The sequence below is a fragment of the Acomys minous genome (assembly GCF_964271855.1).
Source record: "Acomys minous genome assembly, chromosome: 6".
Taxonomy (NCBI): domain Eukaryota; kingdom Metazoa; phylum Chordata; class Mammalia; order Rodentia; family Muridae; genus Acomys; species Acomys minous.
The window spans coordinates 39289017-39312492 of record NC_140487.1 but is presented as its reverse complement, the minus strand read 5'-3'; the positions used below and the strand labels follow the sequence as shown (position 1 = coordinate 39312492).

The following is a 23476-nucleotide window of genomic DNA, read 5'->3' as shown; positions in this document are numbered from 1 at the left end:
CTGTGTGTGTGTTGGTATGTGTGCTTATGTGTCTATGCAGTACCTATGGAGACCAGCAGAGGGTGCTGGATTCCCTGGAACTGGATCACAGGCAGTTGTAGACCACACAAAGTGGGTAGTGGGAACTGAACCTGGGTCCTTTGCCAGGGCAGTCAGTGTTCTTAACCACTGAGCCATCTCTCCAGCCCAAACGAACTTAGGTTCTTCTAGAGAGTTTAGGACTCATATATGATGTGTAAAGGGAATTAACTTCAAGAATGATAAGCTAAGCTTAAGTATCTTTTCTCAAGAAAAGTAGGTTAAAAAGTCACTTTTAGTTGCACTGTGGCTTTTAGGAAGTAGACTGTCATGGGCTTGGTATAGTTTTCAATGCGCTCGCCCCGCCCTCAGCAATCTTCGTTATGTCGTGTTGGAGGATGTCTTACTGCCCTTCTTCCCACTTATCATTCTTTTGCTGCCTAGCTTACTCTGCAGCCCACGCCCTTCCCTTTCTTGTGGGTTTCACAGTGGGCCCTCTACACATCTCCCAGGCCACCCTCTCCACTGCTCAAGTGGGCTCCGCATGGCTTCCGCAGCTCCTTCTGATGACTCTTTGCCTCGTTGTCTCACTGTGGGCTGCAGATCTGTTACTAGGAACTGTCTATGGTTGGTTACTAAATACTGAGCCTTGTTAGGGGTGCACTGACGTCATGTGAAAACAGTAACTGAGGCCTACTGTTCATGGAAAGCTTTAAGGCTGGGCTCCTTCCAAAAGCGCCACTTGCTGCCCTCTGACCACAGAGCTCTCTATGCAGCTGGTGCAGACACAGCTGCCCCTGATGCTCTACCTCTCCCAAGTGGTCCCATCCAGCAGTGGATGCTTTCCTCCCAGGCGCATGCTGGTTATCTTACTGGAGACTCTCAACGGCCTCCTTGGTTGCCTGGTTCCACCTCAGCTCAGGGTGAGGCCCTGTCTGCCTTTGCTCACACCGAGCTGCCAGGGAACTGCTGACTTCTTTATTTTGTCAGGCGTTTTATGTCCTTCCCATGACAGAGTAAATCCAGTCTTGCTACACCATCCTGGCTGAAAACAAGACTCTCACATTTCATCTCAAGTAGGTAAAGAGGGATGTGTGTATGGCTCATGGTAAATCAAAAGACTCTGGTTGATTCCTTGCGTGTGTGCTGTGCGCGCACACACATTCACACACACACACACACACACACACACACCCAAAAAAAAAAGGGAAAAGAAACTATTCTTGGGCCACTGTGCATAAGATGAGTAAAAAGTCATGGAGAACTTCTGCTTACTTGGGAAAAGAGGAGAAAAAATCAAGAAAGAATGCGGAATGCCAAGGTTTCTTCCATCAGCACTGAGACTCCAGTTATAGCTGACTTCCTTCATGAAGAGAGACCATACAAGACAGACACATTGGCCAGACAAACCGATTGCCACAGGAAAGAGGTCATGCTCCGCTATTATATCTCACTGATCCCCAGGGGCCACGTACAACAGCTTGGGGTTAAGCATGGTCACACTGGAAATGAGGGGTGCCTGCAAGAGGTGGCATATGGTAGGAGGCTTTATGTCACTGTGGGTGTCTGCGGTGGTTTGAACAGGTTTGGCCCCTGCAGACTCGTGGCACTACTAGGAGCGGTGGCCTTGGAGGAGGTGTGTCCCTGTGTAGGCAGGCTCCGCCCCATATGGAAGAGAGCCTCCTCCTGGCTGCCTCTGAATCAAGATGTAGAAGCCTCGGCTCCTCCAGCACCACATCTGTCTCCACTCTGCCCTGTGTGCACACGTCCCGCCATGGCGAGAATTGACTGAACCTCTGAAACTGTAAGCCAGCCTCGATTAAATATTTTCCTTTGTAAGGGTCTCTTTATAGCAATAAAACCAAACTAAAAACAGTGCCCTTTTTTTGTTTTTGTTTTTTTGAGACAGGATTTCTCTATGGAATAAATAGCCCTGGCTGTCCTGGAACTCTCTGTGAACTCAATGATCCTTCTGCCTCTGTCTCTTGAGTGCTGGATTAATGGCATGCACCACCATGCCTGGCAACAGTGTTCCTGAAGGGAACTGTGAGAGAACAGTCTTTCTCCTCTTGGTATTCCAGCCACCCTGAGGTGAATAGCTCCGCTCTTCAGCCATGCACGCACACTACAAAGCAGTAAAGATGGACAGGGGAAACAATGGGCCAATAAAGCTTGTGCTTTTGCGGCCCCAGGGAAAGATGACTACATGTACTATGAAGGCAGTGATGTTCTTATTTCGTTATTACACCTGCTCCTTCATCAATATGTAGATGATGTATCATGAACTGATGACATGGGTATTTTTATTGAGGGGCCTTCTGAGATCTGAAAATCATTTCAATGATTAATACAGAAGAAGAGATTGAAAAAAGCTCACAGAGGAATCAAGACCATTATCTCATGACACCGCTAAGGCAGACTATGCTGTGTACGTGCACTACAGCAGCGTCTCCCTCCACATACACTTGAAATCTTCTCTACTAACAGGGCAGGAACAGCTACAAAGACGTGAAAACTTCTGTTCAATTTTAAGCACACACTGCGCACACACACAGGTATAGATGAAGCAGCAGAGACAGAGGGACAAGGTAAGACTATCTTCTCACTCCTCCCAGCCTTGCCGCTCCATCTCCTCCAAACATCTGGGACAATAAATCCCATCTTTACCTAAGTTGGTTTGAGATTTGTACATTTAAGATTCAACAGCAATGACCTTTGCAGCTGGAAAACTATCATAAACATTTATATTCATTTTTTGACATAGAGATGATTATCATGGGAATTCACCAAATAAAAGTCCATGAGGCTGTTAACTCTTGACCATTTCTAGAATCCAGTCTATCTCAAGATCCAACATGCCCAGATTACATTCTCAACCATCTCCAGGAACAGGAACTAGGAACCTGAGGGCCTGCAGAGACTACCAGCACCAGGGCAGAAGGACACCGGGCCAGCCAAAGACCGGGCACTAAGCACAGATGCATGAGGCATATCAGATCAGATGTGTTAAAGCTCATGTTAAAAATGGGAAGCCGGACATGGTGGCGCTTGCCTTTAATCCCAGGACTTGGGAGGCAGAGGCAGGAGGATCAGGCCAGCCTGGTCTACAAAGCGAGTTTCAGGACAGCCAGGACTACACAGAGAGACCCTGTCTCAAAAAAACAAAAACAGAACCCAAAATGTGTGTGTGGGTGTGTGGGTGTGTACACCCACACACCCACACCCAGGCTGGCCTACAACTTGTGCCTCAACTTCTCAAGTGCTGAATATTGATGAAGAAAAAAAAAAAGCAAACCTCAGTTTGGTCACCTTTGAAGAACCAACTAAACTTGAAAACTAGGAAATAAGGCAAAAGGAGCCAGGCATTTTGCTTTTTTCCTGTGAACACTGCACCTCAACAAGACTAAGCAGCTCATGAAGCAAATGTTTCTTTTCCCAGACACGCAGCAGCGACTGCAGCAGATGGACAGTGTCCTGTTGTGCAGTGTGCAGTGCGATGTGGCTCAGGCCATCACCATCTGCACTGGCACTCGTACAGGAACTTGGGGAGCAGTGTGATGGACAGTAGTGGTATCTACTGACTATAAAAGCACCTACCAGAAGTATCTGTCAGCGTCCAGAAGGCATGGCAAGGCTATTCCATACTCTTTTCTTTTCAGGAAAGCTCTGCCCTTCTCATGATATCCCATAGCTAACATAAGGGCCTAGAAAAGAATGTAGATTTTTTAAAATATCATTTCAAACAAAATTAGATCAACATTAATAAATCAAATTAAAAAGCATATTAGCTCTACTGAAAAACAAGGCAAAAATCCAAAACAACGCAATCCAAAAACCAATTGTACCTAAGCTACAATTAGAGCCTTCTCACTGAAGCGCTGAAGCCTCTCCAGCCATGCTTGGGTCAGAAGTACACCAGCCCGGCTGGCATCAGGCTCTTCTTCCACCTGATCATCAAGGTCTGTCTCTAGTTTTCAAGGTTGGACGGGATGAGCAGCCAGTAATTGCTGTGGCCTTTTTAAGGGGCATTTGCAGGTATGGTAGTGTGGGCTGGGATCAGACTTGGGACACTGAGGAGGGAGGACTACAGGATGGAGGCCGGCCTGCCCTAAGTAGCAAGACTGCCCAACTCAGTAACCAAGTGTATCAAACACTCATTTTGGGTTGTGGGTTTTTGATGTGGGGTCCCTTACTTATCAAGGCTCCTATGTCAGTCTCCCATCCTCTACCTGCACAAGCAGTATCTCTACTCACGTGCCAAACACTGACGATGCCAGCATTTGCAAGGCAACGTTTTTACTACTTGTGTGTATGTGGGTATGCGTGTGCATTTGTGCCACAGCACAGGCATGGCGGCCACAGGATAACACTCAGGATTCTTCTTCCACCATGTAGGTTCTTGAGACGAACTCAGGTCATTATGCTTGACAGCAAGCACCCTGACCTGCTAAGCCGTCTTACTGGCCCTCCAAACCCATTTTCTTTTCTTTTTAGGTTTTTCAAGACAGGGTTTCTCTGTGTAGCCTTGACTGTCCTGGAACTCACTCTGTAGACCAGGCTGGTCCTGAACTCATAGAGATTCACCTCCCAAGTGCTAGGATTAAAGGTGTGTACCACCATGCCTGGCTTCAAACCCATCTTCAAAAGGCTGCAGTAGCTTAGACTGTGTACTAAAGAGGGCTTGGTCCCCAGCCTCCTGGTTTGCAGGCTTGTACCACCATGCCCAGCTTCAAAGCTCATTTGATTATTTAATCATTAATCACTTTTTAAACTTATTGCGTATGTACCAGGGTCTATGTGTACGGGCCCAGTTGTGCACAGAGCGCCTGGGAATGTAAGAGGTAAACTTGGGGAGTCCGTTCTCTCCTCCCACCATGCAGCTTCTGAGGACAGAATCTGGTTAGCTGGTTTAGCAGCAAGAACCTTCGCCCACAGAGCGGCCCCTTCAGTCACTTAATTCTTCACTTTAAAAACAATAACTCAAATAGTGGCCTATCCCAAACTGTCATTTAAACATCAAAAAGATACAAAACAAAACAACCCTAAATGACCTGGGTCCCTAGTCAGAACCCTTCATTCTAAGAAGCCCTGGGCCCCAGCTCCTGTGATCAAGTAAATCCTCTCAGTTCTGACAACCACCGGGTGAGCCTCCCAAGCCCAGACATACCTTTCTTTCGGCAGGGGGAATTTTGATTGACCGGCCTGTCTGGTTTGCAATGTCTAAGTAAGGCGTCGTTTCTGGATCTACCACTGTCTCTGCTGCAAAAAAAAAAAGCCATAGGAGCCTAATTAGTTCAGGGTTGAACATCAGTGACAGTGACTATGTGAGATGCTACGCTGTGGACGGATACGCCACAACAGGCACAGTACTCTGTGGACTGCCTTGATACATCTGAGGGAAGTGACAAGCCAAACTCCCGGGTACCTCTCTCCGCCAGGATCTCCAATCCCCTTTTGGTCCTCTGAATGCGCTTCTCCTTCAGCTCAGCCTTGCTCTGTTCCTCCTCCTCTAGCTGTAGGTTTTTCCTCACATCCTCTTCAGACTGTTTCAGCTCTAGCACCATCGCCTTTACATTGTGAGTGACTCCTTGTTCTTCAAGGCTTTTCCCTGAAAACAGGAGAACTGCCTGTCACACAAACCTGTGGTAAATGGAGTCCCTTTTTTATTAAATGGTTTGTTTCTGAGTGCAAGTGTGTGTGTGTGTATATGCAGATGTGTTGTGTGTGTGTGTGTGTACACACTACATGCAGGAGCCATTTGTTTGCTTCTCCCATGTGGGATCCCAGGACCAAGCTCAAGCCATCAGGCTTGGCCATCAGTGTTGTCTACCCACTGAACTATTTCACCAGCCTGAAAAATGGAGTTCTAAACCTGCATTCATTCACACTAGCAGACCAGCAGGCTACATGCACGCTTCCCTGTTTCTTTCTCCTCACCCTAAGACCAGAAGCAATGGAAACTTGAGCACACTATGCCAGGCAGCATAAAAGGAAAACCAGAAAGTGTAATCAACACACAAACTTTCCTATCCTGTAGACAAGAAAATAGTTAACTCAAGAAGCCGGGCTGCAGTTACAACAGGAAGGACAGCTCTGGCTATGGCGAAAAGCAGAAGCCACAGGCACCACGTTTCCACGCTGTGGACCTGACTCCTGTTCTGCTTTTCTAAGACTCTGTTTCCTTTGGGAATGGGTAGAGTAAGGGCAAGGACAGAAAGCCATGAAACAGAGCAAAGGGGGCAGCCAGTCTAGTTTTCAGGTTAGGCAAATGCAACAGACAAACATAGAAAGAAGCATGTTAAAAGACACATGAAGAAAACAAGAGAAGTCCACGCAGACAGACACTAGCACCTCCCTTTACCCCTGAAGGAGAGGACCAGCTTAGCTTTCCCTCCAGTGTCACCTCTAACAGCTGGTGGCTGCCACTGTCTTATGACGTCTGCTCCTTGCACTCTTCTACAGCGCCCCTTCCTGTGGTCCTTTTAGAACCTTGATAACCATGCCAACATTCAATAAAAAAATCAAGACCCACCTGAGAAAGGAGGTGGCAAAAGGGAAAGTTCCTGACTGCAGCTCCCCTCAAGACCTTGGCTGTCCTGGACTCCCCCTGTAGCCAGGCTGGCCTCAACTCACAGAGATCCACCTGCCTCTGCCTGACTAGATTTTGTGTAGGGTGGGTATGAAGGTCACAGGTCAATATGTAGTATCTTCCGTATTTGCTTCTCCACATTATTCTTTTAAATGTTTTTCAGACTTACCCATTTTACTTGGTGTGTATGAGGATTGTGCCTGTGTGCATGTGTGTGTACCACATGCATGCCTGTTGGATCCCCTGGCACTGGGTTATTGATGGTTGTGAGCCACCATATGGGTGCTAGAAATAGAACCCGGGACAGTGAGTGCTCTTAGCTTCTGAGTCATCTCTCCAGCCCCTCCATGTTATTACTTTTTGTGGCAGGGTTCGCTTGCTGAATCTGGAGTCCACTGTTTCAGTTAAGCCTGCTGCGAAGAACTCTGGGATCTACCTGTCTCCAACAATCTCTATCTCATGGCACTGGGGTCACAGCTGTGTGCCACCACACCCAATGTACATGAGCACCGGAGACCCACACTCAGGCTCTCATGCCCACTGGGCTGTCACCCAGCCCCAACTGGATCTTCAGATTACAAAACAAAATATACAAACACACCACAGGAAGGGGAGCAAAGAGCAGAAGTGCAGGGAGGACAGAGCCCTCGTAAGACAGCAGCAGCCACCACTGAAAGGAACAGCAAGCTGATCTGTACTTACAAAAGAAATGTGCACACCTTTAATCCCAGCACTTGGGAGGCAGAGGCAGGTGGGTCTTTGTGAGTTCATGGCCAGCCTGGTCTACAAAGTGAGGTCAGGTCAGCCAAGGCTACACAGAGAAACCCTGTCTCGAAAAACAAAAAGAAAAAGAAAAGAAAGAAAAGAAATGCTGTGGACAAGTGGAGAGCAGCCTTGTGGTCCTGGGCTTGGGAAGAGCTTCTTCAACAAACACAAAGTGAAAGGCAATGGTTTTAACAATCCAAAATTAAGAGCTCTGTCTAGTGAAGCAGAGTCCCTGGGGGCAAATAGTGAAGAGGTGGCTGTGACGTGTGCCTACCCGAGGCCCACAGCTGGAGGTGCTGAAACCTGGGATGGGCACAGTTACAAATGTGAACTTGATTCCTGAGGCTCCAGGGACCCTCCCTGGAGAGCCGGGAGACCTCAGGAACCACCCGAGCTGCTGAAGAGCTAACGTTTCTCCTGTTCCACTCATGCCTCTGGCAACTGCAGCCAGCGGACTGTTAGCCACCATGCCCGGGTGCCACTCTGCAGGATCAGTGCCTCCATTTCCCTGAGGGCAAACTCCACACTGACCCAGGCCCATTTTCGCAAGCTTTTCAGGAGCACCATAGGGCAGCAGTCTGTGCTGTGGCCATTTAGCAGCAGCTCTGATCTTGTCTCAGTAAACGACAGGAGCACAGCCCCCAACACAATCATTACCAAAATTGTCTCCTCATAAAGTCAACTGTCCCCTGCATGGTGACATTTTCCCTGGTTGAGTCACTGTTAGAAGACTCTTGTGGCTCCTATTTGTCCTCCACCCCACACTCAGACTGACTCAGTGCCCTCGGCTGCTAGTTGGGTGCTCCAATAAGGCCTTCCCCATGTGCCTCTCAGGCCCCTCTCTCCTCCCACAAAGACAACTATGAGTAACTTCAATCCTCCTCTCAACAGACTTCCATTCTGAAACATTCTATGTGACCGCATTGAACGTCTCCCTTCCCCATTAGCTAGAGAAGGCTATGGGCATTATAGTAAACTTCTAACATTGGATAAGGCTAGGGAGCTTTCAATAGAAGAAAAAGCAGGAAAACTAAACAAAGAACAATGGAAAGCCACTGCATCAGATGCAGTCTTTGGTATGACATACCTAGTTGAAGTTGTTTCTTATTTATTACAATCTTGATGTAGTTTTCTTGAAATCCAAAAGTTTCAGCTATTCTATAAAATAAACACAGAGTGAATTCCAGGAAGTCATTTGTTACCTACCACGAAGGCTTGGATTAGGATGCCCACTTACCACTTTACATACAATAGAGCTAGCCCAGCGGGCGGCTGCTGGAAGCCACATGAGAGACAAGCCCCTTCTAAGCTTGCTTCTGAGTTGAGGACTACAGGGTCTATTTGAGCAGGAGTCAAAAACATCCTTGCCATGTTTCCCAGCATCCCCTAAGGATCCTGTAACTAGGCCGATCCTATACCACTGTCTACCTGTGGGCATTGAACAAGTGATGCTTCCCGACTCTACAGCACCCATGATGGGTGCTAAAGAGGTGAGGCAGAGAAGCTGGACAAACACTTGGCTTAGCTGGCCTTTGCTGAAAGTCACAGCAAGTGAGCAGTGTCAAAAGGAATGCAATTACAAAATGTGTTCTGCTCAGGGCAGGCTGGCCCCGCTTCCATCCGCCAGCCACTCACTCCAGCTCATGCTGGGCACCTCCTCCGTGGGCCCCAAGCTGCAACCGTCCAGAAGCGGCATCACATCTAAGAAGCTCCTGTGAGCAGGCCGCAGCCAGCCATGCTGCCTCCCACCTAGCAGTGTGAGCCCGCATGACCTCCCATCCTACCCTCCAGATCTCATTTCCTCTGCTGTAAGGGGAGGAGGGGCCAGCTGTCTAGAGAGCATCCCTTGGCAGGGTAAGGGGGCAGACCTGCTGGGACACACAGCTCAGATACTCACTTAGACCTTAGGTCTCTACCAGTGACATGCAAGCGGGTCTCCAACAAGCTTTTCCTATCCTGTTGCAAAAAAGAAAAACAAAATGTACTTAAGTGTTATGAACTGCTGCCTGCAAGTGAAAGTGTAAGGTGCTGTCAGGATGTAACTCTCGAGGCTCAATGTATGGACCAACACGTGGTACAGAGAAGCATGTTGAACAGTGCCCAGCACAGACTGGCAGGGTGACCTGATCCTTCTTTGGCTGCAGTAGGACTTGTTTCATGGCCAGCCATAATTATAATCACACTTCATGACATGGGAGTGATTGGCCAGTGGTTAAGAGCACAGACTTCTCTATCTTTTTTTTTTTAAGATCTGTTTATTTATTATTATGTATACAGTGCACTGCCTGCATGTATGCCGCCAGCCAGGAGATCATTAGATCCCATTATAGATGGTTGTGAGCCACCATGTGGTTGCTGGGAATTGAACTCAGGACCTCTGGAAGAGCAGGCAGTGCCCTTAACCTCTGAGCCATCTCTCCAGCCCCAAGAGCATAGACTTCTCTTACAGAGGTCCTAAGCTCTCTTCCCAGCATCCACTGGGGCAGCTCATGGCTGACTGTAACTCCAGCCCAGGGGATCCACTTGCCCTATAAGGGCACTGTACTTATGTACACGTGCCCAGAGACACACACTAACACATAATTAAAAACAAAACCTTAAAAGAAGAAAATATTTAATGGAATTTTTGTTTGTTTGTTTGTTTTTGTTTTTCAAGACAGGGTCCCTCTGTGTTAGCCTTGGTTGTCCTGGACTCACTTTGTAGACCAGGCTGGCCTCTAACTTACAGTGATCCACCTGCCTCTGCCCCCCAGTGCTGGAATTAAAGGCGTGCGCCACCATACCCGGCATTTAATGGAATTTCTAAACATCTCCACTCAGCACCCTTAGCAGATACCATGCCCTGCACCCCAACCTTCTCCTCCCTAGCCTTGCAACCATTTATTTTCTGTCTACAAAGTTGTCGGTTTTGGACATTTCACATAAGCAGGACCACATGGCATCAGGCCTTTTGTGTGTGTTTCTGAGGTTTGCTCATATTACAGACTATTTGTATTGTGTATCTGTACTGCCTGTTGACTTCTGTGGCATAAGTGTGTCTGTTTATCCACTTGTCAGTAGGGTATGACCTAATGTTTATTATCGAATCTATAGCTATTTTTATCTTTTTAAGATTTATTTATTTATTATGTATACAATGTTTTGCCTGTATGTACAACTGCAGGCCAAGAAGAAAGCACCAGATCTCATTATAGATGGTTGTGAGCCCTGTGTGATTGCTGGGAATTGAACTCAGGACCTTTGGAACAGCAGGCAGTGCTCTTAACTACTGAGCCATCTCTCCAGCCTCGGGCCTATAATTATAAGGGCAGTAATTCCTAACCCACTATCAGTCAGTCAAGACACAGACACCTGTTAGATTTTAAAACAGCCTTAGTTAACCTGGGGCAGGGCAGATATTATTTCCCTAAACTACTTACCATAGTGGGCAGGTATCTGATCCCTGCCCCAATCCCATGCCACCTGCTTCTAATGATTTCTATTACTACCTCCCATCCATAATCCCAAATACTTGCTAACATTCTTCTTCTGGGCCAAATCCCCATCCATGCTGGCCATGTCCTCCACCTAACTCATTGCACAGCCTTCTCTCTTCTGTTTCCCCTCCGCCCAAGATTCTCTCTGAATCCAAGCCATGTCTATCCCATTTTCCCTGACCAGGTGTGATGGCTTTTTATTGGTCAAACAGGTTAGGCTCTTAGGCCAGGTACAAGATGGGGCACAGAGAGAACAAGCAGTAATTAGCATCAAAATACATCAGACCAACCTCCAACAGTTGGGCTGTCTCTACCTTAACCCGTAGGAGTGGCTGTGGCACTGTGAACGCACGTGCTTGTCAGTTCACTCTTAGAATATCTGGTGTGTGGTGGTTGTACTTGTTAGAGTGGGTGTGCATGTGTAAGCAGGTGTGGCAATCCATAGCTTGATGACAGGTGTCTTTTCTTGATTACTCTCCACCTCCCCCCCTCCCCCATTTTTGTTGCTTTGTTTTTCTGAGATAAGGTTTCTCTGTGTAGTCTTGCTGTCCTGGACTCGCTTTGTAGGTCAGGCTGGCCTGGAACTCACAGAGGTCTGTCTGCTTCTTCCTCCCAAGTGCTGTGATTACAGGCATGTGCCACTGTGCTCAGCCACATTTTCTTTTTTTAAAAAGAGTCTTTCATTGATTCAGCGGGCTGTGAGCTTCTGGGATCCATCCACACATGCAAACCCCAACCTTGCACTAGGCAGTGCTGGGTTACAGGGTTAGCACTCTGCTTCAGTCTGGCTACCTGTGCAAGCCCTACCCCACCCCTCCCTCTTACTCTTTCTCTCTCTTCTTGTTACTCTTTCTGACTCTGTCTGTCTGTCTGTCTCTCCCCTCTTTTCTTTTCTCCCCATGCTCATTTAGTAAACTCCTCTAGAACATATGGCATCTGGTACCTTGGTATCTTATTATCTGTTATCTTATGTTTTATTAAACATAAAAATTGGTACTATCCCTCCTTCCTTTCCTTCTTCCCCCAAGCTCACTTAATAAACCTCATCTAACTTAATATCTGCTGCCTGGAATCTTATTGTCTTATTTCTTAATTATAAAAACAGGGACCTGCCTGGCATGGTGACACATGCCTTTAACCCCAGCATTGGGAGGCAGAGGCAGGTGGATCGCTGTGAGTTCGAGGCCAGCCTGGTCTACAGAGTGAGTCCAGGACAGCCAAGGCTACACAGAGACCCTGTCTTGGGGTCTGACACACCTGGGTTTTAATGGATCTGAACACAGGTCCTCACACTGGCACCTTTACTGATGTGAGTCATCCCAGTCAGTTCTTCCCTTCTACTGTCTAGGTTCTGAGGAAGGAACAAACCTGATCATTAGACCCACGTGACATTGTTTTTGCTTTGTTTTTCAAGACCTCTATCTCAGGTACCCTGCGCTGGCCCTGAACTCCAGTTCCTCTGGCTTCTGCCTAATGCTGAGACTACAGTGTGCGCTGTCACGCCCCATGTTTGGACGGTCAGGCGAGAACCAACTCAGGCTTGTGCCAAGACAAGCCTGTGTCTGCAACCACTCAGCACATGGAGGCCCTTACACAGGCTGCTTGTAGATTTACAGGCAACAGCTCACTGGGCACTTGGGAGGGCGAGGCAGGAGTATCTGGGTGTGTCAGCCTGGTCTACAGAGTGAGTTCCAGGACAGACAGATCCACACAGAAGGACCCTGTCTCAAAACACCGAAGCAAACAAACCAACAACAGGCCCCAGCTCTCCGGTGGATCATAGCACTAAGCTGGTCACCATGTGCCTGGGCAGTCACTCACTTTCCGGAGTCTTGGAGGCAGGAACACCTCAATGGTGGCAATCCCAGTCGCTCGGTAGTGCTCATTTCCTGTGCCCCGCTCAATTGCTTTGCGACGGATTTCTTCTATTATGTTTTCCACTTCATTTTCACAGCACTCTAGCCGGTCAGAGTACTTCTTAGCAAGGTCCTATGAGGAAAAACCAGAAAAATGCAGCTCAGTAGAGGACCACTGCACAAGTTTTGTTGTTGTTTTAATACCCAAAGCAACATAACTCTGATAGGTGGAGGCCCCCACTTTACTGAAATTCAATCTGGGCTCTCACGGAGGATTCAGGGAAAAATTAAAACACTTATAAATAGTAAAACTAGGCAAAGTGAGAGTGGCTGCTACTATTCCCGGGGGACGGAGGGGTGGGGCTGAGGCCCCTGTATCTTAAGACATTATTTCAAGAAGTAGTGAACTAGGGCCATCAAGGCTCAGCAAGTAAAAGCCCGTCCAGCCAAGCCTGACTCTCCGCGGCCAATCTCTGGTCCCTACATAATGATGGGAGAGAACCAAGTCCCATAATTGATTTCTAACCTCCAAAGTGTGCTGCATATAAGAGAGAGAAAGAGAGAGAGAGAGAGAGAGAGAGAGAGAGAGAGAGAGAGAGCGAGCGCACACATGCACACACTTTTTTTTTTTAACTGAAGAGACTAAAGAGATGGCTCAGTGGTTATGAGCATCTGTCACTCTTACAGGAGACCTGGGTTCGGTTCCCAGCGTAACTCCAGCTCCAGGGAATCCAATGTTCTCCCTCTTTCTGACTTCCAAGGGCAGCAATCATGCATGTGGTGCATACACATACATGCAAGCACATAAACATATGTACTCACACATAGGTTTCACTGTGTATGTAGCCCTGGCTGTCCTGGAACTCACTCTGTAGATCAGGCTAGCCTCAAATTCAGAGATTCGCCTGCCTCTGCCTCCCAAGTGGCAGCCAGCACTACCTGGCTGTTGTTTGTTTCTTAATTTATAATTTTTCTTTTTCTAGATTTATTATTTAGTATGTATAAGTGTTTTGTTTGCATGTCTATCTGTGCTCAACATGTGTGCCCAGTGCCTGAGGATGTGGTGACCTCCATGTTGGTACTGAGAATCGACCTGAGTCTTTTGCAAGAACAAGTCCTCCTTAACTAATGAGCCAACTCTCCAGTGTCCTACTAATTATACATTTTAAATAGGCATCAGGAGAAGACTGGAGGAATATACTAATATCAATGAAGTTTACTCTAATTTTTAAGATATATTCGTTGAGATAGGATCTCATATATTCTAGGCTGGTCTCAAATTTACTACATGTCAAAGATGACCCTGAACTTCTGGTCCTCCTGCATCTATTTTCCAAGTGCTAAAATTGCAGGCATGCTTAGAAAACTGTCTTGTTTTTTTTTTTTTTAAGATTTACTTATTACGTATATTGTTCTGCTTGCATGTATACCCGCAGACCAGAAGAGGGCGCCAGATCTCATTATAGATGGTTGTGAGCCACCAGAAAACTGTCTTTTTTATATTTTAATATTTAAGAATATATGTGTGCTACGTAACTGTGCTTTGATCAATGATGGGCTATACATTAGACTATAGATTAGACTATAGACTATAGATTAGGCTATACATCATACATAAAATACGATGCATGGTGAACTAAAAAAGTCCTATCACCCAGTGATGAAGGGGCCACTATTTTCATTGTTCATATCTCAGTATATGTACATGTGCCCGTGTGTGCAAGTACCTGTGGAGACCTTCTAGAAGAAGGCAACAGATGCCCTGGAGCTAGAGTTACAGGTAGTTGTTAGCCTCCTGATGTGGGTGCTGGGAACTGAACTGTGTCTTCTCCAAGTTTCTTAACTGTTGAGCCATCTCTCCAGATCTGGAAGTGGCCATTTTAATGTCCATGTTGCATGTCTGTGGAGATGCTGGTGTGACTGTGTCTACTGTGTTGCCAGTCCTATCAAGCACAGCACACACAGTCTTGCACAGCATATGAGAGCAAACAGCTACAAAACCAGCCCTATTGGTTAGAGTGCTCCTTTGACTTTTCTGAAGTAGTTTACTGTATAGGAAGGGGCAGCAACCTCAGGCTCCTGCAAATCACCCAACCAGGTGCGAAGCAAACCCACATCTCAGGCATATCACCCAACCACAGTCTCAGCATTCCTGGCACTGAAGGCATGACTGTAAACAAGCTGACTATGAACTGGTGAGCCTCCTGCCTCAGCCTGCAGAGTGCTAGGATTTCTGGTGTGTACTACTAGGTTCAGCTCTATTTATTTTTAGTTTAGGAATAAATATTATTTTTAATCACTACAAACCACGAAATAAAAAAAAAACTTTAAAAATCTATTTCAGAGCTGGGCGTGGTGGCGCACGCCTTTAATGCCAGCACTTGGGAGGCAGAGGCAGATGGATCGCTGTGAGTTCGAGGCCAGCCTGGTCTACAAAGTGAGTCTAGGACAGCCAAGGCTACAAAAAGAAACCTTGTCTCAAAAAAAAAAAAAAAATCAATTTCAGGGCCAGTAGGATGGCTCAACAGGTAAGGCCCCTGCCCCCAAGCATAACTACCTTTATATTTCCAGAATCTTCGTGGTGAAAGGAGAAAACTGACTCCTGCAAGTTGTCCTCTGACTCCTCATGTGCACCCCCTACACGCACGCACGCACGCAAATAAATATAGGAAAATATCACTTTCTAAAAACTCTAATGACTCACTCCTAAGCATGGTGGAGCACACCTGCAATCTGAGCACTCAGGAGGCAGAAAGGGAAGATCAAGAGTTCAAGGTCATAGGGAGTTTGAGGGAATCTAGGCTACATGAGACCTGTTTCAAAAAGCCAAAACAGAGCAAAACGCCAATCAACCTATCAACCAATAAACCAAAACCCTAGTTACCTAGAAAGGGCATTTTTTTTTCTTCTGATAGCAAGTAATTATGACACTAACTTGGGGGCCAACAGTTCAACTTGCCCTTGATACTCACTACCCAGAACTCCACAGGTCTTAAGGTGCACGCAGTCCTACAGAACACCCCATGTCAGGCACCAGGTACCAAGCACCAGTCTCCAGGTAACCGGCACTGCCTGGCTACAAAGTATAGGGTTCCCATGCTTGACAATTTGCTACAGCGACTCAGAACTCAGAACAAGTCCTGGGATTCCAGTTTCCCACAAAGCTGAAGTGGAAGAGGAATAGTGCACGGGCTGCTGGGCCCTGGGTGGAGCCCCTGCCACAGTGAGCGTGCTACCCTCCAGGTCCTGGGTGGAGCCCCTGCCACAGTGAGCGTGCTACCCTCCGGGCCCTGGGTGGAGCCCCTGCCACAGTGAGCGTGCTACCCTCCGGGCCCTGGGTGGAGCCCCTGCCACAGTGAGCGTGCTACCCTCCGGGTCCTGGGTGGAGCCCCTGCCACAGTGAGCGTGCTACCCTCCGGGCCCTGGGTGGAGCCCCTGCCACAGTGAGCGTGCTACCCTCCAGGTCCTGGGTGGAGCCCCTGCCACAGTGAGCGTGCTACCCTCCGGGTCCTGGGTGGAGCCCCTGCCACAGTGAGCGTGCTACCCTCCGGGCCCTGGGTGGAGCCCCTGCCACAGTGAGCGTGCTACCCTCCGGGCCCTGGGTGGAGCCCCTGCCACAGTGAGCGTGCTACCCTCCGGGTCCTGGGTGGAGCCCCTGCCACAGTGAGCGTGCTACCCTCCAGGTCCTGGGTGGAGCCCCTGCCACAGTGAGCGTGCTACCCTCCGGGCCCTGGGTGGAGCCCCTGCCACAGTGAGCGTGCTACCCTCCGGGCCCTGGGTGGAGCCCCTGCCACAGTGAGCGTGCTACCCTCCGGGTCCTGGGTGGAGCCCCTGCCACTGTGAGCGTGCTACCCTCCGGGCCCTGGGAGGAGCCCCTGCCACAGTGAGCGTGCTACCCTCCGGGTCCTGGGTGGAGCCCCTGCCACTGTGAGCGTGCTACCCTCCGGGCCCTGGGTGGAGCCCCTGCCACAGTGAGCGTGCTACCCTCCAGGTCCTGGGTGGAGCCCCTGCCACTGTGAGCGTGCTACCCTCCGGGCCCTGGGAGGAGCCCCTGCCACAGTGAGCGTGCTACCCTCCGGGTCCTGGGTGGAGCCCCTGCCACTGTGAGCGTGCTACCCTCCGGGCCCTGGGTGGAGCCCCTGCCACAGTGAGCGTGCTACCCTCCGGGTCCTGGGTGGAGCCCCTGCCACTGTGAGCGTGCTACCCTCCGGGTCCTGGGAGGAGCCCCTGCCACAGTGAGCGTGCTACCCTCCGGGTCCTGGGTGTCTAAAGTAAAAACCTTAGGGCTGGAGAGATAGCTCAGAGGTTAAGAGCACTGACTGCTTTTCTCAGAGGTCCTGAGTTCAATTCCTAGCAACCACATGGTGGCTCACAGCCATCTATAACGTGATCTGATGCCCTCTTCTGGCCTGCAGGTGTACATGCAGGCAGAGCACTACATACACAGTAATAAATAAATAAATCTTTAAAAAAAAAAAAAGAAAGAAATCTTAGGAGCCCATCATTTATATATTCTTGCTTGTTTTTGTTTGCTTGTTTTTTGAGACAGGGTTTCTGGAACTCACTCTGTAGTCCAGGCTGGCCTTGAACTCACAGAGATCTGCCTGCCTCTGCCTCCCAAGTGCTGAGATTCCACCACCTGGCCTCATTTACATATGCTATGAGGCATGGCCGACTCTATCCTAGGCAGCTGATGATGGAAGAAGCCATGACTAATGCTTAGCCCCTTCCCTTCCTGAAGCTGGAGAGTGGGATGGAAGGCATGCAGCTTCTAACCAAGGCTTCTTCCTTCAGGCAACCACCCTTCCCGCAAAGCTGCCAGCGCCACCAAACAAGATGCTCCTAACATCCTAGCCATTCTAGAGAGCTTTAGCTCTAGAAAGAAGACCAGTGTCTTTCTCACTGCTTCTCAAGCCAAGACACCATAGCAGGCAAGTTCAAATAGCATTAAACCAACAGCACATACAAGTCAAAGCTTGAATGTCTGTGTTAAAAGCTTAATAATGCGCAGCGTGGCACTGCTGGCAAGTGGTAGAACCTTGGGGTGGTATGAAGGTCCTTGAAGGTAAGGCCTGCAAGGGGTTTATGGGACCCACTGGCCACATCCTCCCCTTCAAGTTTCCTGGTTCTGGAGGTAGGCATTTCCTTCAGCACAGGGGATGCCCTGAGACTGTGGTTGGCTGATATGGCTGAGATGTGAGTCCACTTCATGCCTGGCTGGGTGGCTGCAGGAATCTGAGGCTGTTGCTGCTTCCACACTGCTTCACAGTAAACTCTTTCAGAAAGGGCAAAGGAGCACACTCTAACCAACAAGGCTGTGTTTGCAGCCATTCTCTCATTATTAAACAGTACGTGCTGTGCATGGCTGTGTGTGCTGTGCGTGACACGACTGACAGCACAGTCCTCATCTCTGCCCTGAGGCTTACCATAGTGAGCCACCCCAAACGGAAGTCCCAAGGCCTCAGGGCCCAACTCAAGCTTGAGGAACCTCCAGAACAATGAACCAAAATAACCTTTTTCTCTTTACAAAAGTCATTTGCTCCTGCTGCAGTATTATGGTTAAGGTGACTAATACAATGCCTGGGGAATCAGGACTGCAGCTGGGGAGTGGCTTCACAGTGAAGGGCTTGCCTAGCCTGTGCGAAGCCCTGGGCTCTATTACTAGAGCTGAAGAAAAAAAAAAAGGTGGGAATTTGTTCACTACTAATGGTGAAATTTTCCACAGCTGTGCCTGGAATTTCTGGTGACTTCAGAATAGTTGTTTACAGCCGGGCATGGTGGCCCACGAAATGCTTGGGAGACAGAGGCAGGTGATCACTTTGAGTTCGAGGCCAGCCTGGTCTACAAAGCAATTTCAGGATAGCCAAGATAACACAGAGAAACTCTGTCTCAAAAAACAAAACAAACAAACAAACAAAAACCAGAATAGTTATTTACTAAGGAGGTATAACACTGCAAAAGATTTATGTGTAAGAAAAAAAAAATACCTTTAAGGCCAAACCAACTTCTTTATTTTCATCAGTATATGGAGGTTTCCAAAGTTGAATTCTGTCTTCCCTTAGAAACTGGGTCAATTTTGCTTGAAGATATTTCTTCTGTGCCATCTTTGAAAGTAAAACTGTAAATCAATAGTACTCATATTACATTTTAAAATACTTTACAGGTTACCTAATCCCACTGAGGCATTCTGCAAAGCAAGTGGAATTCCCCTCCATGCCTCTTGTCAGCTTAACCTATACTATTGTATCCAATTATACGAAAGGCTACAAAATATTTGTTGTTGTTTTGTTTTGTGTTGTGTTTTTTGCTAGCTAGGGTTTCTCTGTGTAGTCCTGGCTGTCCTGGAACTCACTCTGTAGACTAGAGTGGCTTCAGACTCAAAGATCTGTCTGCCTCTTACTTCCAAGTGCTGGGATTAAACAGCACACGACCACACCCAGTTTAAAGTGTCCATTTCAAACTTGGTAATATGTAGCAAGGAGTCTACTCTCCTCCCTCACAGTACACATTATGCTGCTACTCAGTAGCAGCTTGGCCCTACCTCTAGGTTTCTTACTCTGCTATTGTTCTCAAAAAGACAAGAAAAGGGGCTGGCAAACAGCTCAGGAGTTAGCGCACTGGCTCAACTTGCAGAGGACCTCCGTTTGCTCTCTAGCATTCACGTCAGTTTACAGTTATCTGTAACTTTAGTTCCAGGGAATCCAAGGCCCTTTTCTGGTGTACAGGCATACACATGAGCAAAACACCCATCCACACTTAAAAAAAAAAAAGGTAATGGTTACACAGAGCCCTGGCTGTCCTGGACTCTTTGTAAAGCAGGCTGGCCTTGAACTCAGAGATCTACCAGCCTCTGCTGAAATTTAAAGGTGTGCAACACCACGCCTGGCTCAAGATAATATTTTTTTGAAGACAAGACAAACCCTTTAGCAACCCAATCTATAGCTTGTAAATTCTCTTACACTTTAGCTGCTTTAATTCAAAGCCTAAGACTAAGCACAAAGAAAAGCTAGTCTGAACTTTGAATTATTAGTAATAAATGTTTATATAGTTGAACTTTAAAAATTAAAGTGTTAGCTAGGTATGGTGATGCACACCTTTAATGCCAGCACTTGGGAGGTAGAGACAGGTAGATCACTGTGAGCTCTAGGCCAATAAATAAAATTAAAGAATTTACAACACTGCACTACTTCACTTTTTGTTGTTTTATTTTTGTTTAGTTTGAGACCAGGCCTCACTCTGTAGCCCCCACCAAACTCAACGCTTCAGCCTCCACAGTGCCTGAGTCACCACACTGCACTCACACGACTTCTTGCTTTGTTTTCCCTGGTACTTTTGAGAGTACAATAGCACATCCACGTCTATTGTTCAATCTAACTAGATTGATGCAGAACACTCGATTAGTTTACTGCTCGGGAACTCCAGGTCCCAGTGCCAGAACTGGCATGGGACATCTGCCTACAATATGGACTCTACTTTGTCTCACAATCCCTTGCTGCTTGTCCCCACATGGAACTTCTCTTTTCTACACAGGAGCCATGGCCACACCCATCCCACACCAGGCTGCTGAGAGCTAGTGGCGGCTTCCATGGGTAGTGAAGTGTTTCAAGGGTTGCCAAATCAAACAAAGGAGGAAGCTACTCACTCCTGATTAATGAACATGAATTTTCAGAGTGGAAAAAATATGGGGTAATATAACTTAAATTTTTTTTTCCACCTGGAGGGCTAATACTTAGAGTCTCCGAAACTTAATCCACCTGACAGTTAAGCCCAGTTAAGCATTATTCTATAACTGTGATTTTAAAAGGGTGCTCAGATCTACCTGAGAATGTGAAACAGGTCATCAGGACAGGGCCTGGGATGAATGCTGAAAGGCTGAGAGGGAGGGAGGGAGGGAGAGTGAAGGGGAGGAGGGACAGAGGGGGAGAGGGAAGGAGGGGGAAAGGGAGGGAGGGAGGGCAGAGGGAGGGAGGGAGAGAAAGAGTGAAGGGGAGGAGGGACAGAGGGGGAGAGGGAAGGAGGGGGAAAGGGAGGGAGGGAGGGCAGAGGGAGGGAGGGAGAGAAAGAGTTAAGGGGCAAGAGGGACAGAGGGGGGAGAGGGAGAGAGACTGAAAGGGAGGGAGGGGGAGGGAGAGGGAGGAAGGGAGGAAGAGGGAGGGAGGGAGGGAGAAGGAGAAAGGGAGAGAGAGCACAAGTGTGCTGTGTTTTTAGTCACTCACTATCACAACCCTCATCTGTGGCTCACACTGCTGCCAGCTCTATACCACTTTAGGTTTTTTTTTTCCCTCTTTCTTTTTTATAAGACAGGCTCTCCCTACTTAGGTTTGGCTGTCTTGGAACTCACGCTGTAGACCAGGCTGGCCTTGAACGCACAGAGATCCACTTGCCTCTGCCTCCAGAGTGCTGGGACTAAAGGTGTGCCTCACTATGCCTGGTTTAACGTAAGATTTAACGTTTTTAAAAAATTAAACAAAGCTGGGCGTCGTGGAGCACACCTTTAATCCCAGCAACTGGGGAGGCAGCAGCAGGCGATTCCTGTTGAGTTCGGGACCAGCCTGTTCTACAAAGTGAGTCTAGGGCAGCCAAGGCTACACAGAGAAACCCTGTCTTGAAAAAACAAAACAAACTCACAACAACAACCAAAAAACCCAACAACAAAAAATTAAATCACCGTCAACGGCCACGCCTTTCCTTTAAGTCCAGAATTAGGGAAGCAAAAGCAGGCCGATCTCCATGAGTTCGAGGCTAGCCTGGTCTACAAAGTGAATTCCAGAGCAGTCAGAGCTACATAGTGAGGCACTGACTCAAAAAACAAAAGTATATACACATAAATGGATGTACACACACACACACATATATATATCCACTGTAGCCAAATTTATGAGACTAGTTACAGGCAACAAAATGGCACTTTAGGTCAAAAGGAAGAAAATCTAATATTCCAGTTTTCGATTTTAACTGGAGAACTGCGTTTCATGTATGTCGCTGGGCGGTTCACATCATAACACGGAAAACCATTAAGTCCTGAATATCAGCGCTCAAAACTAAAAGTGGAACGTTAGGAATTAACTAACGTTGAAATACTCACTTTCACGTCTGTAGTCTATCAACCCAGATTGCCTCTCTGGGAAATAGCAAGCGATTAGGGTCTCGTATTTAAAAGTAAGAGCAAGGGAAGGAGGCGAGGACAGTGCGGGTCCAGAAGCTCGCGTTGTCACCCACAGCCATCAGCTGTCCTCACACGTCAGCCCCTGGCAGTCAGTTGACTTAGTGCAGCTGAGGCTGACGTCGGCTGTCTGTCCCCCGGCCTCTGCCCGCGGCGTCCTCCTCCCACTCAGACCCGAGCCCGCCCGTCGCGTCCGCCCCGCCATCCCCGCCGCGTCCACCGCCCGCCCGCCCGGCCGGCTGCGCAGCTAGGCCCAGGCCCAGGCCCGGGTCGGTGCCCGCCGCGGCTCTCTTACCTGCGCCACCGCCGCGCCAGCTGCGACCGGACGAGTGCCCGGATGCCGCAGAGGCCGCCGTTTGTTTTCATTCCGGGTGAGGCCGGCCCCGCCCCCGCCCCCGCTCCCTCGCGCCGTCCGGAAGGCGGGTCGTGGGTGGGGGCTGCATGGAGGGGTGGGGCCGGAGAGCTAGTAGGGGGAGCGGAAGACCAAGGACTGTGGGAAAGGAAGAAAGCCGGAAAAACGCTACTGTGGGCGGGGCTAGTGCCTCGTGGGCGGGCTTATATGGGGCCAGTGCGGGGGGGTGGGGCGGGGTGGGGTGGGAGCGGTGGAAACGAAAGGGATGGAGCGAGGGTTGTGATAGAGGTCTGGCGATCTGTGGGCGGGGCCGATCGTTTGTGGGCGGGGCCAATGTGGGGCGGGGTGAGGGAGAAAATGGAGACAGGGCGGCCTGTAGGTGGAGCTGTTGGAAGGGCGGGGCTAAACTGGGCGGGGCGGGGGCGGGGTTAAGAGGGGCGTGGTGGTGAGGCAGTGCATATATATGTGTGTGTATATATATATATTTATATATATATGGCTTATACTATTCAAATTTGAGTTATGTGATTCAATGTTTGTCAGTACATTTGAAGAGCTTCCTATCCATAACCATAAATAATTTAAAAACATTTCATCACTTTCAATATGAACCCTGAACCCACAAGCATAGTGACACTTGTCTATAATCCCAGAATGTAGAGACAGAGGCAGGAAGATTTCCAACTCAAGGGCAGCTCGACCCAGTCTCAACAATAACAACAAGATCTGAGCACATTGCAAAATACAACTCAGACCCTGCTCACTCCTTACCTCCCTACCTCTGACTTCGCCCACACCCTGAACTAAACAACTTTCTCTTCTCATAAAGTTGCTTTGTTCAGACATCGCATATCAATTATATCACACAGAACCACAGGTGAGCTGCATGCGTGTTGTGCTTGCAGCACTTGAGAGACTGAGACAGAGTCCCAAGTCTGAGGCCAGCCTGAGCTGTGTAGGGAGACCCTGTCTCAAAATAGCAAACAGATGGTACCATACAATACATAATCTCCTACAACCGGCTTCTTCCACTGACTCGAACATTTTCTTTCTTTTTTATTTATTTATTCATTTTTGGACATTTTCAAAGGAAACCCACACGGTAGTGCATGTTGGTACTTAATTCCTTTTTGTTGTCAAATGATTTCCACTCAACAGTCGGGAAACTCCAGGATAGCATCCCCTGTTGGGGAGTGTGCCTGTGCACACACACATGTAACAGCCAAGGGAGGATAGTGGGTATCTCCCTCCGTGCTC

The 23476-nt window shown here is 48.3% G+C and overlaps 1 protein-coding gene across 3 annotated transcripts in view; it reads right to left on the bottom strand.

Annotated features, from left to right (window-relative positions):
- NUB1 (negative regulator of ubiquitin like proteins 1) overlaps positions 1–22357 on the bottom strand; it is a 31892-nt gene extending 9535 nt beyond the window's left edge. Inside the window, exons 1-8 of one of the 3 annotated variants that reach the window (XM_084787749.1) lie at positions 22163–22357; positions 18692–18808; positions 12670–12837; positions 9270–9328; positions 8460–8530; positions 5444–5626; positions 5186–5277; positions 3616–3722 (exon numbers count right to left, since the gene is read on the bottom strand). In XM_084787749.1, the coding sequence (XP_084643875.1) occupies positions 3616–3722; positions 5186–5277; positions 5444–5626; positions 8460–8530; positions 9270–9328; positions 12670–12837; positions 18692–18808 (797 nt within the window). In that variant the 5' untranslated portion in view covers positions 22163–22357. Of the gene's footprint in view, positions 1–3615; positions 3723–5185; positions 5278–5443; positions 5627–8459; positions 8531–9269; positions 9329–12669; positions 12838–18691; positions 18823–21789; positions 22122–22162 lie in introns of those variants that run through there. The other 2 variants (XM_084787747.1, XM_084787748.1) reach the window with 2 other exon arrangements.
- Between the last annotated feature and the right edge of the window lie 1119 nt (positions 22358–23476).